The 13,893-nt window shown below is 47.8% G+C and overlaps 1 protein-coding gene across 1 annotated transcript in view; it reads right to left on the bottom strand.

The window, feature by feature from the left end:
- Positions 1–13,893, bottom strand: part of BTAF1 (B-TFIID TATA-box binding protein associated factor 1) — a 104,141-nt gene that overhangs the window by 19,819 nt on the left and 70,429 nt on the right. Inside the window, exon 26 of the mRNA XM_075000416.1 lies at positions 4,336–4,488. Coding sequence (XP_074856517.1) covers positions 4,336–4,488 — 153 coding nt within the window. The remainder of the gene's footprint in view (positions 1–4,335; positions 4,489–13,893) is intronic.

A 13,893-nucleotide genomic window follows, 5' to 3' on the forward strand; every position in this document is an offset into this window, starting at 1 on the left:
TGGGCTATTTCGAAATAAGCAGCCAGGAAACATCACGCACGGGGTCACATGGGTGACAAGCCCTTCCAGGTCACACAGCCAGCAGTACCCCTAAGGGGCCCCTCCCAAACACATCCACCCTGCACACAGAGCCCAGCAGAGCAGTACACATCACTGGGTGGACTGTGCACCCAGAACCAAGAAGAGAATGGAGGAGCAGCAGCTGTCAGAGTCTGATGCTGGCACTGTCACTGGGACCCAGACGATCATCGCCATCCTGGGCTTGGTGGATGCCCTGGAGCCCACCTTCCCACCCATACGTGTCCTGCAGACCCTGACAAGGGGGCAGCCACCGCTCCCCATCCCCCGTCCCCCACAGCACCTCTCGAGCCACCCCAGCAGTGGGGACTGGTGGGAGAGGTTGGTCCTGGGCCAGTGGGATGACGAAAGGTGGCTCGCCAATTTTAGAATGAGGAGGCACACATTCATGGAGCTGTGTTAGTTGGTCTCACCTGCCCTGCAGCACATGGACACATGCATGCGGCCCGCGCTCCCAGTCGAGAAGCGTGTGGGGATTGCCCTGTGGAAGCTGGCCACCCCGGACAGTCATCGGTCAGTAGGGCACCAATTCGGGGTGCGTAAGGCCACCGTGGGAGCCGTCCTCCTGGAGGTAAGTCAGACAAGGGCCCCACACCCTCGCCAAGAAGGGGTGGGGGCCTCCTGGTGAGGGGCCTGCTGGGGCAGGGGAACGGGGGCCCCCCCGATGTGCAGGCCCACATGTCCGTGCCGCCCTACAGGTGGTCCAGGCCATCAACTGCTTCCTCCTGCAGAGGGTCGTCCACCTCGGCAACTTTGATGACGCCATGGCGGGATTCGCAGCTCTCGGATTCCCAAACTGCTTCAGCGCTCTCGATGGCATGCACATTGCCATCTGCGCCCCACACCATAGTGCAGGATGCTATATAAACCGCAAGGGGTACCATTCGGTGGTGCTCCGAGTGCTGGTAGATGCCTGGGGCCAGTTTACTGACATCTGCGTTGGCTGGTCTGGTTGAGCCCATGATGCGCGGGTATTCTGCAACTCCTGGCTGGGGCGGCACATGGAGGAGGGCACCTACATCCCTGCCTGGGAGCTCCCCGTGGGAGACACAACAATGCCACCCTGTATAGTGGCCAATGGGGCGTACCCATTAAAGCCGTGGCTGATGCGCCCATACACTGGGCACACCACTGCCAGCCAGGACGTTTTTAAACACCTGCTTGAACCAGGCTCGCAACACTGTTGAGCGGGCCTTTGCACGCCTCAAGGGGCGTTTCCGATGCCTCAACGCGCGGCTGGACGTGAGCCTGCGCAACATCCCGGGGTGGTTGCGGCCTGTTGCGCGCTGCACAATGTGGTGGAGGGCAAGCAGGAGCGCTACATGCCCAGGTGGGCTGCGGACAGTGGCCCTGGCTATGAGCAGCCGCCCACAGCCCCGTGCTGCCAGGCACAGCGTGAAGGGGTTAGGGTCCAAGAAGCCCTCCGGGAGGCCTTCGAGCAGGAGACACGCTGACCTCCACCTGGCACATGGCTCACACTACCCTGCAGCATGGCCCCCCCCCCCCACACACAGGGGACACAGGGCTGCACAAAAAGGTTTATTAACAGGGGACTGACTATGTAAATAAACGGCTGTTAAACAATGGTGTGGGGTCTTCCTACTGGGGCTAAATATGGGGGGAACAGGGGGGAGAACTATATACAATGGGGCAGGGGCATGCCCCCATGGCCAGGGCCACAGCATGGGCAGGCCTAGTCCCCCACAGGGGTGGAGGGGCGAGATCCCCGGTGGGTATGGGTGTCCCTGCCGCCCCTGGCGCAGGGGCCCTGTTGGGGCCGGGAGGGGGCTGGAAGGACGAAGATGATGTACGGTCGTTCAGGGGCTGAAGAACAGGGTGGGCTGGGTGAGACGGGGCGGGGATCCCTCTCCTGGCTGGCACTAGCGACCAGCCAGCTGGCCAGGGCAAGATGGGCGGATGGGCTGAGGGTGGGTGGGATGAAGGCAATGTGTTCGGGGGTAGCGGGGGGGCTGCTGGGGGCCAGCCGTCAGAGGGCTGCGACCGCCTCAGACCAGACCTCCCTCCCGCTCCATGAGCAGCCATTCCCGGAGCACGGCGATCTGCTCCCGGATGGCTGCGGTGTAGGCCTCCGCCGCCTCCTGGTGGTCATAGCGCCGCGGGCGTCGGGCCGTCCAGGTCTGGGCAGGCGGCACCTGGGCCAATGGGGAGGAGGGCTCTCCGGCTCCGTCTGAGGGTGGCACGGGTGTGGTCCGGCCCACAGAGGATGATGCTGTGGAGACAAGGGGAGAGTGGCCACCCATCAATGCTGTTGCCCAGGACCAGGGTCTCCACCTGCGCCATCCCCAGGCCATCCCCCGAGGTGGTACCTCCCCTGCCGACCCCGCTTGGGGTTCCCATGTGCCTGCCGGGACCTCGCCTGTGGGGCAATCGCTGGCTGCGGCCTGGCCCCCACATCCCTCCCTGGTTGGGCAGGCTAGGGTGCTGTCCATAGGTGCAGGTGCTGGATGGCGCCGTGATTGGGTCTGGGATGGGGCAGGGTACCGTGGGATAGGTCCCCCCACCCAGGCCACCCAATCCACCTGTCACCTACCTGGACCTCCAGAGAACAGGTCCGGGGACACCGGCCTCGAGGGCACCTGGCTGGAGGTCTCGGAGATCAATGTGATGAGTAATGGACTCCCCTCATCTGAGTCGCTCCTGGTCCCCACAGGCATGGTCTGGCTGGAGGGTCCCGGCTGCTCCAGGGGGTCTATCTCCTGGTCGGGGTCTGGGTTGCCTGTGTCCCCCTGCACCAACGGCTCTGAGACATCCTTTGGGCCGAGGAGCTGCTGCAGGGCCCGGTAGTGTAGGCACCTCGGGCTGGCCCCGGGCCCCGATTGGCTGCAGGCATCCTTGGCCCGGTTGTAGGCCTGCCTGAGCTCCTTAACTTTGGAGCGGACCTGAGCAGCCGTGCACTCGGGGTGTCCCCACTTCCACAGCCCCAGGGACAGCTGCTCAAAGGCAGCTGCGTTGTGGGGCCTCCCTGGGCTGTGGAGCAGCACCTCCTCCTCCACCCGGAGGCCGAGGAGGTCTTTCGCCTTGGCCTCTGTCCAGGACGGGCCCCTCCTTCTCTAGCCCTGGCTCTCCTCCGGCGATCCCTCTGGTGAGGAACAGGGGACCTCCTGGGGTGCCCCAGCGTGCGGGGGGCTCACCATCCCATGATGGGCTGGGTGGCACGGCCGTCTGGCTGCTGGAGCGTGTACAGGGCTGAGCTTGTGCTTGTTGAGCCCTAGGCATGCTCTCAGCTTCCTGCATGGGGTTTCCAGAGCCTTGAGGCTTTAAGGGGCTGGCCCAGGGACCATAGAGCCCCGCCAGTCCTTGCTAACGTGTCTCCTGCGATCCCTGGAGCCGCCGCCATGGCAGACCCGCAATTTCGAAATTGCAGGCCGCAGAGCGTCTACACGTGCCCTATTTTGAAGTTTTATTTCGAAAGAGGCCGCTCTTCCCAATCCCGGCTGGGAAGAGCGATTTCGAAATTAGGACCCGTTTTCACCAAAAACAATTTCGAAAGAGGCTGTTGAGTGTGTAGATGCTCCGCAGCCTCTTTCGAAATTAATTTAGAAAGGGGCCTCAATTTCGAAAGTGTGTGCAAGTGTAGACGCACCTACTTTGTCTTTGCAATTTCTACATGTAAGCCTCTTTGCCAATCTTCATTATCTCAAAATTAGCCATTTATTGGGTCAAGTATCCTATCTCTGATCATGCTGAAATATTTTACTTAAGTCACCGTAATCACCGAGTTCAGTTTCAGTCAAGCCAAACAATTCAAAAGAAAGTAACCGGATAATTTCTTTGATAGTTTACCCCCAAAGAAACCGAAATTTATGAATTTGGGAATTTTGTTGCTGAAACATATTTTCATTGCAAAACAAAGAAGGGGAATTCCCACATTCAGAACTTGCATTTTGTTTGAAGTAGGCACGGCAATAGTATATAGCTTTAAGCAGAAGCCACTGTTTTGTTTTATCTCCTTTAATTAAAATAAGATTAAATTATTGCAAAACTATCAAGTTGCTATATAATTTTCATTAGTTTATTCAAATACTAATTTTATTCTTCCCATTTTCCAAATTAAAATTGGTTTAAACTGGTATTTACTAGTACCTTGTCCTTAACTAGTTTTTTTTTCCAGGAAATTACTAACCCTGAAAATCTGTTGCATTACTATTGGAGTTCTAGTGTAAAGAATTTGTTATAATTATGCACTACTGTTAAGTCATAATGCTTTTCTTCTAAAGTAAAAGCAGAAGTTTTTACCTGCTGATATTTCCTGAGTTCTGCTTTGATTGGGACTGGAATTTTGTAGTTTTCCAATTTTTTTCCATCCAACAATTGCTCCAGAAAATGGCGCTCTTTGGCTTTCAGTAGGATTAATTCTTCAGACATGTTTGGTGGATCTGGTATGCCAGCCTGAAATAACAACGATTAAAAAAATACAGTTACCTTGTACTAAAGTTGCAGGAACGCACCCTTTAACTTGAGGGTTTACTGTACAATCTCACAAACACTTTAAAATAGAAGCGTTCACGTTCTGCTGGATTAAAAGCCGATATACATTAGAAATCTTATGATTGTTCATAAGTCTTTTATTCATTCTGAAACTGAACAGAGAGCCTCACATTTTGGAAAAAGTTCTAAAAGCCTGAAGACAATCCAAGAGCCTAGACAATGCCTACATTCTCTTACATTATAAAAATGTTGTTTGAAAGGAATAAAGAGTGGAGTTATTTTCTGAGCCCAAAGGATTCCTCCATCTTTCAAACACTGTTCTAATATTTCAATTTACAAACACACACAAAAATGCAGAACACGGCCCTTGCTAATCACTGACATGTTCCCCAAATTCCTCTTAAAAATCATTTCGCATGTTTCCCTCTCCCTAGTGCCCCCAGTTGGTTGGCATTATGGCTGACTGAAATAGAGGAGGCCCAGAAGCAAGAGAGAAGGTACTGGCAATATTTCTACACAGCAATCGCCTGTAACTTATAACAGAAAAATGACTAGAGTATGAAGAACAACCTCGCCCTTGTGTGGTAGGCACATCTTCTAAAGCAGATTTCAGAGAGCCTTCTTTCTCTGTGGTTCTCAACCTTTGCAGAGTACTGTACAACTTTTACGAGTCTGATTTTTCTTGCATACCTCAAGTTTCACCTCACTTAAAGATCTTATAATGACAACAAATACAAAAAAGTGCCACAGCACATTACTGAAAAATTGCTTTTTTCCCCCCTCATCTTTATCAAATAATTATAACATATTGTACTTCTGCATATCCATAGGGTAAACACATTCCTAGCTGAGAACCACTGTACTTGACAATGTAAGCGTGAGAAAGAGGCATATATTTAACTGGACAGAAAACAGGGAATTACATGAACAGACTGGTTATAGAACTGCATAGGCCTCTGACAAGAGTAGTTGGGATGGGACCTAGGTGGGAAGAACCGCTGAGGAAGCTGGGGCTTGAAGGGCTTTCACTGTGTAATAGGAGTATGCATGCCCGAGGATTTCACAGTATTATGCAAATCCTTTAGATTACAAAGATGAGAATTAGTTTGCTGACCAAACTAATCAAGCCCGTCGAATGAAAGGTCCTGGATAGTTTGCTGGACCTTGAGGTGAAGGGGGTCAGGGGGAGAGGACTGAAGCCAAGCACCTCAGTGCATGGCAATGCCCAAGGTGAGCACTGCAGTAGCATCATCCTCTATGTCCAAGGAGGCCTGAAGGCATGTACGTGACACCACTTTACTATCCTGGAAGAGCACAAACTCCTCAGGCGAATCCTAATCACAGCAACTCAGGATGGCCAGCCAGTCAGCCACCCTAAGAAGCAGTCCTCCCCCAGTGAACTAGACCTTCCTGCTAAACAAATCTAGGTGTTTTAGTGTCCTCAGATTTAGGAGCTAGAGCTTGGCAGCCCTGCCTCTCCTTTTCATTAAGGGTCTTCATCACCAGAGAGCTGGAGGAAGGTGGGTGAAAAGCATCTCATACTCCACGATAGGAATAAAGTACTTGAGTTCCACTCTGTAGCAGTTGGTGGATGGAAGCGGGGGTCTGCCAGCTTGTCTTAACAGATGCCAAAGTGGTTTTGTTAGTAGGGACGGCCACACGAAAAGGACTCTCTGGGTCCAGAATGTCAGCCATGGGTTGGCCCTGCTCAGCAACCTCCTCAGTAGGGAAGTTGAGAGTGTGAGCCACCCTACAAAGGAGGTCCTTTAAAGCCTGAAAACCCACTGGGGAGGGGGCACAACAACACAACACAGAGGTACCCACCATGGCTTCATCTGGCAATGAACTGGAGGAAGTGGGACAGAGGGACCACTTCAGAGGCTTCCCCTGGCTGGGTCTGCTCAGGTTGGTGGGATGAGACAGGCTTAGGATCAGAAGAAGGGCAACAGACAATTACCTCCAGTGTGTGGGGTACAGCAGAAATCAGGGGTAAGGAGGAGGGCATAGAGCCCCAGGCCTGGTGGTACACAGATGGTGTGCAAAACTGCTATTGGGGTAGCTACTGGGAGGCTCCTGCAACTCTTGCATATGAGAATCTGCCGGAGTCAAATGACTGGAAAGGACAGAAGTCTCTTGGAAGAAGTAGGGTGAATCTGAGAGGGCCAGGGCGAAACTGATCCAGCTGATGCTGAGTGGCCTGGGGAGAACTGCCACCAGGATCAAGAACAATGTGAGAGGTATTGGTGAGTCAGGACTGACAGGAGGACCTTGAATGCCAGCAAGAAAAAAATAAGATCATGGAGGAGTTTGAGAGGGACAAGAACAAGACCAGCATGCATAGTGGGGACACGCCTGGGATGGGGAAGCATGCCATTCCAAGATATCATGACAAGAAACACCCTTGCGTTCCGAAAATTGGGGATGAGACGGTCTGCCACTATGACTGGTGCACTGGACAGATGAACCCAAACTGGAACAGTGCTGGGAAGACTGGTGCCCAAAGATGGCAGAGGGTCAATCTTTGGTACAACAGGAAGAACGCAAAGATCCAGAAGGCAACCTGGATCCGCTAGCCACAGAAGCCCTCAAATGTGAGTGGCCACATGGAGATCAGAACAAAGAATCCAAGAGAGGGTCTATTTGGTCTGCTGCATCATTACAAGTAAGGCATGGAGTTTTTTCAAGTTTCTGCTAGAATCCAGTTTTTCCTGATTGTTCTATTATTTTGTGTCACCATGCAGCACCAGTAAGTGTTCACAGAAACTACAATAAATTAAATCAAACTCTTAAATAAATATTTATTCTAAAATATTGTATTTGAAAAAGTAAAGAAGAAATTAAGTGCTGAGATAGGAGCCGATGAGTTCAAGAGCAGATGCTGACATCCACAATCTAAGCCAACATATTAATGTCCATAGCCTCCTCTCCAATCTGAGTTTAAGCACCCTCTTCTCTTCCCTGAATGATGGCTTGCCATACAGTCATTAAAAACAGATGAACAGACAAAGCTATCTCAGTTTCCTGAGTTTCATAGTGAAAATGAATTAAAAAGAAAGCGTCTGTCTAAAATCTTTGGAGGAGGAACATTCTAGTCTGAATGTATATACTATTACAAATATTGTTTTTAAATGAAGTTTTAATATAAAAACTTAGTGTTCTGTAGAAGCGCTAGCTATTAATTCTAGTTCCACCACTTAGCACAGCTGTGCTTTGCTAATAGCAAGCATTTCAAAGTAAAACTTCAGCAAAAAACAAACTAAATAATGTAGGCACAAACTATATAGCAAGAGTGCTCACATTTCTCTATTTTTAGAACGAAAATTCTGTAGCTTAAATTTCTTATTACCTGATTATTTTTTTTATATTGGCAAATATGATCATAACGTATGTTGAATATTCAGTCAAATACCATAGGACACACATCCATAGAATTAACACAGTTCAGACAGTTTCTTCAAAAGTTTTTTCTAATTGGAATTGGTGATTGTCTAAAGGCTCAGATACAAGTCCTCATGAATCAACAAAAAACTTTTAAATTTAGTAATGAAGAATTGTTTTACTTATTGATAACTTTTACACTGACTATTTAATATTAACACATACACTTGATACTATTGTCTAACCTTACATTCCTGTGCCGAATATCCATTAAATTTCTCCCAATGAACAGTTCCCACTTCACTTTTTTTTTTTTTAAAGTCAGTCATGCAACTGAATTATTCCAGATAGTATAACATTCCTACTTCAAGGTGAACCCAGTGATTATCCAATTTCTGTGCCTTCAACCAATACTCTAAGTTGGTACATTTTAAAACAAAGAAATTAAAACAAAGATTAGCTATTTATCAGCATGACGGTTAATAGTGAATGTCTCACTAGCAAATGGTTCAGAGGAAGAGAAGGAACACACCAAGCAGGGCGCTGGAAAATGTCAATAGGTGGCTGAATCTCATTTGCATTTCCTTTTTAAAGGCTTGGGATACAAAAAATCACAAAAAAACTACCATAACCAGTACTCCACAGAACTAAAGAGAAGACAATCTGGAGCAAAAAAAGAGCAAACAACAGTGTAGCACCAGACAAATAGGAACAGTGGTAAAGAAAACTCTGCCAAGAGAAAGTTACTACTAACTTTAATGAAAACAACCTTTATGGAACAGAAACCCTGAAACACTTCAGCCAAGTGGCAAAGCGTTAAAAATGTTAAAAGGGAGGACAAGACTATCTCCTGCTCAGAGAATTTAGAGGGGAAGGAAGGAAGGTGTAGCAGTTACAGAGCATCAGATGTCAGGTGAGAATTCTCATGGCAGGGAAAAACCACATTTTTTGTTTTGACTGGCTTCCTCCAATGATCACACCGTTCCTCTACAATCTCTTTCATAAGCAGGGAGGGAATACCTAACAGGCAAAGTGTATCATCCTGAGCTCCTGGATATTTACATGAAGGGATGTGTCCTCTTGAGACCACAAAAACAACCAGAAGTCCTGGGACACCTTATAGACTAACAGATATTTTGCAGCATAAGCTTTCATGGGCAAAGACCCGCTTTGTCAGATACATGTCATCTGATGAAGCAGATCTTTGCCCATGAACGCTTATGCTGCAAAGTATCCGTTAGTCTATAAAGGTGCTCCAGGACTTCTGGTTGCATTTGCAGATACAGACTAACACAGCTACCCCTCTGAAACTCTTGAGATCAGAGGCCCTGGAGTACTAAACCCACTGAGTTAGGCTTCCTACCCCATGCTATCCATATCTGCAGTGATCTAAGACGCAGTTATGCATATTAAACCACATCAGTGAATGTATCTATACGATCTAGCAGCATCACTGCAGGAGGGGCTGGATCCTCCAGTTCTGAGGGAGATGACACCAGAGCCACTGGGGTTGTATTACAAGGAGGCAAGTGTCAGGGCAGCCTAGTGGCAGCCAGGTCGATGTTGGGATCTGCCTCTTGGAAACCTCCAAAAATGCTAGTTGGGACTACGATCCTAGAATAAATGGAAGCCTCCAGAGATTCCAATGCAGACAACTTGCTGGCCACTCAGAGGCTGGCCACTGGGTCAATGGGCCTGAAACAAAGTATGGCATGCACATCTGATACTGGTGCTGTAATGGAAGGACAGCTTCATTCCACATCTCACGAGGGTCTCTCCTTAGGTGACCTTAAGGGTTCCACTGCTACTGACTGCTGTGATAAGGGACTGGCAAGTGGTGCCACGATGGAGACTGATGGCATGGAGCTACTGACTTGGTGAAAAAGATGGGCATTGGCACTAACCTATAGCACTATAAGACTGATTGGTAAGTCAATGACCAGTGTAGTACTAATAAGCTGGCAACCAGCGATGCAACTGTAACATGTATCAAGATAAGGACCATTGAAGCGGCCCCTGCACGTTCTTCCTCTTGAGGGGAAAAATCACCTTTAATGGTTTTGTGGGAGCCCAGTAAGGGTCTCTTGGCATAGGCAGAGCTGGGAACAACATCAGGTACTTCGTCACCTGAACAGCCTCTGGCACCAAGGGGACTCAGAAATAGTGGGATCCCTAACTGCTCTCAGAAGTCAGCTGTGGATCTTGAACAGGGCAACAACTCTAGGTGGTGAGGCTGTCACCCCTGCCTATGGCTCCAGGAACAATAAGTGGCCTAGCATGGGTCACACTTCTTCAGGAGTTCCCTGCCTGTCCCTCCAAAGTGCTGGGGAGCAGCCCCTGTCAGAATGTTGTGTTTTGTCTCTTCTTCAGCATGGGGGAAAATGAGGGTCATGCCAGGAAAGTCATGATGCCAGGGTAGCACTTCACACTGGGCAGAGTCTGAGACGCATGGCTACAAGACTGGATGAAGGCCAGCTTCCATTAAAAAGAAGACAACAAACTAATGTTCATGTCTTTCAGTGTGCAAGGCCTGAAGACCTTGCAAATTCTGCACTCTCCGCTTATAGGTCTTCCCCAAGACACTTCAGGTAGTTCATATGCTGGTTGCTCACTAGTACAGGCTTGTGACCAGTGGCACAGAGTTTGAAATGCAGGGACTGGGTATGCCCTGTCCCTGCAATGACATCCTAGATCAGGCCTCTAATTAAACAAAATACCATTAACAAACTAATTACACAAGAATCAGTCCAAGGAAGTCCACAAATGGACTATGGAGTTTGCAATTGAAATATGTTCCAGCGACCATCATAGGTAGGAAGAAGGAAAAGAGAGTGTACATGGCTGGCATCACCCCTACACTGATGCCTGAGCTAGGGGCTCCAGGGCTAGGACCAACCATATGGAGACCACTGAGGGAAAATCTATGGCAGCCGTGCACATATGCAGGGGAGGGTATGGACACTTAGCACAGAATCAACAGTAGCAAGCATTCAAAGAAGAAAGATGTATAGTGAGAGTCCCATACCAGCAATATATCAGCTTTACAACAGAAGTCGACACAGGGACAACTCTTGATTGGTTACTGCATTCTTCCTTAAAAAGCTGTCCAACTTGTTGATGCCTGGAAGCTACAGAGCCAGTGGGGTTACGTGTGTGCTAACTCCTGGCAGAAAGCAGATGATCAAATACCTTAGGGTGTGTTTATAGTATACTGCAAGAGTGATCCTCATCAAGATCAACACAGTGAAGCCTCTCAGGGCAGGAAGGAACACCATGCACAATACAGGTTGTACCTCCCTCATCCAGCACCCTTGGGACACCAGGAGATTTGCTGGACGAAAGGAGGTCAGGCCTCCTGGTTGCCATCAGCTCCCTCCCCCACAGGCTGCCTGGGGGGGTTCCACTCTAGCTCCCTGATACAAGGCTGCTGGCCAGGGTTCCCCACAGCACTCTCAGCTGCAGGGCTTCATGCCCCAGCTAGGCTCCCTAACCAGGCACCCAACCATGGGCCTACAGGGCTCCACTTGCTCCAGCCAGTTTTCCCACTACCATGGGGCTGCTGGCAGAGTCCATGCCCTGGCTGGGCTCCATAGCTGGCTCCCCACTGGCGAGGCTCCCTCACCCAGGCTGAGCTCCCAACTGCTGTGGGGCAGTTAGAGATGATGGCAGAGCTCCATGCCCCAACTGGGTTCTCCAGATGGCTCTCCACTGCTCCAGGGCTCTCCTGGCTCCCACAGGGCTGCCAGAGGCATCCAGGCCCCAGCCACACTCTCCAGTCAGCTCTCTACTGCAGGGCTCCCCCAAACCAAGCTGGGCTCCCTGACTGGCTCCCCATGGCAGGACTCTGCAAACCCAACTGGGCTCCGCTTAGTGGGGTTCCTGAACCCGGCTCCCTGTCTGCACTGGGACTCCTCAGAGTGGGCTCTCAGTGAGGCTTCCTGCCACCAGCAGGGCTCCACCACAACTGTGCAGCTGGAGCAATGTCTGTACACTCTCTGGTCCAGTGAAATCGGTAGTCCTACTAAACCAGGGATGCTGACAGATGAGGACATTTCAACTTGTAGTTAGATCATGCTGAGTTCCTGGACGTGCAGCTTCAAATTCTCCAGGAACCAGGTTCCTTGCAACAGCTTATAAGGGACAGGCTGGGTGGGATGGGAGAAGAGTAGCTACCTAACCTGCAGTGTGTGTGATGAAAAAAAAAATTTTAAATGTGGAGCAGAGGGATGAGAAGGAGACACTTTTCCATACATTCTCCAGGTCTAGCTGCCAAGTGAGTTCTTATAGGACCTGGCCTTCGTCAGACAGCACACCAACCTCAAGCATGGTTATAAGGGCTACCAGTCCAATCTACAAGGTCTGGGCATATACAGAACACTTTTTGTGCAGGCATCTGGGGCTAGGCTACACATCATTGTTGGGGTGCATCTAAAGTCTTTTTTCAATGACAGAATCGAGTATAAGAGAAGTTTTCACTGAGAGTATGTCACAGCTCCTATATGAACTTTAATTTGTCACAGCATTGGAGACAATTCAGAAGAAGTCATAGCCTGCATTGTTATTCTTCTTGTAAACCATCCATAATCATGCAGTAGCCATCCTATTCAAAATGTAAGAGCAAACCTTTACCGTACTTGTAACAGAACTTTTCAATTATCTTTTCAAAATTCAAATCAATCAAAAATGGAAAAAGCATTAGTACATTTGTTCATTTCCAAACTCACTTGTTTTGGCATTTATAAAAATAAGCTGAACTTCGTTAGCTTCTGTGATCTTAATTTCAGTATAAGCACAACCATTAAGAAAGCCTCGTTTAGAAAAATTAATTTGATAATAACAGTCCTATTTAATCACAATTTTAATTGCACTATTAAACAACAGCATACCAATGCAAATCATCAAATGTTTTGGATACTTTTCTGTATTTTAAATGGTTTTTATTTAAGTTAATATAGAATACACACTGTACAGTGCTTACTTTATATTTTTAGTATGAAATATTGCAATTCAACTCCTATAAGTAGTATAGTGCTATTTTTATCCTGAGAAGGCACTCACAAATATATAATTTTTATTTTATTTTTAATGTAACTGTACTCAAAGCTAAAACAATATAAAATTTTAGATCCTGCAAGTCAAAGGATATCAAGGATTACGGGGTATATAGCACACAAATACCTTGCAATGCTTGCTACTATGGAGCCATGTGACTGCCTGTTCTCCCTTTCAGGTGATATTGAAATAAAAAGCAGGAAACATTATCTCCCACAAATGTAAACAAACTTGTTTGCCTTAATAATTGGCTGAACAAGAAGTAGGACTGTGTGGACTTGTATGAGGTGAATTGAAAAAAATATTCCTTTTTGCAGTGCAAATATTTGTAACAAACGATGTAACATTAGCTCCGCACACTTTGTTTTCTATGTTAACTGAAATCCATACAGCTGAAGATGTCGAAAAAGCATCCAAAACATTTTATAATTTAAACTGTTATTCTACTGTTAATCAGTAATTACTGACAACTATTTTTAATCTTGTGATTAATTGTGATTTTTTGAAAATAGTTTGACAGCCCTAGTTCTAACTACAGGAAAAAAGTTAAGCTATTAAGTTACATAAAAATCTGACAGTCTTACTGAAAGCACTGCAATTCACTGAGTCATACATGATGGGTGAAAATCTAAAGTAAGTGAATTTTGAAAATTATGTTCTATTACCATCTACTGGTGAAAAAGCAAGTTACTCAAAAAGACTATTTTCTGAACTACAACACTGGGGAAATATACAGAAGAAATAAAGAAAGTACAAGATATTTAACTGGGGTCATTGTAATTAAAATCAAGATCAGATCATCTGATTTCTACTTCAGTGTTCATACTATATTTAATATTTACTTTATCTGCATTCATATTTTCAGAGAGGTCAGCCAGAGATGTGTAAGAACAACATATAAACCTTTACTAGAATTTTGTTTATACTCATGATTAG

This window comes from Carettochelys insculpta, chromosome 7 (assembly GCF_033958435.1).
Source record: "Carettochelys insculpta isolate YL-2023 chromosome 7, ASM3395843v1, whole genome shotgun sequence".
Classification (NCBI taxonomy): domain Eukaryota; kingdom Metazoa; phylum Chordata; order Testudines; family Carettochelyidae; genus Carettochelys; species Carettochelys insculpta.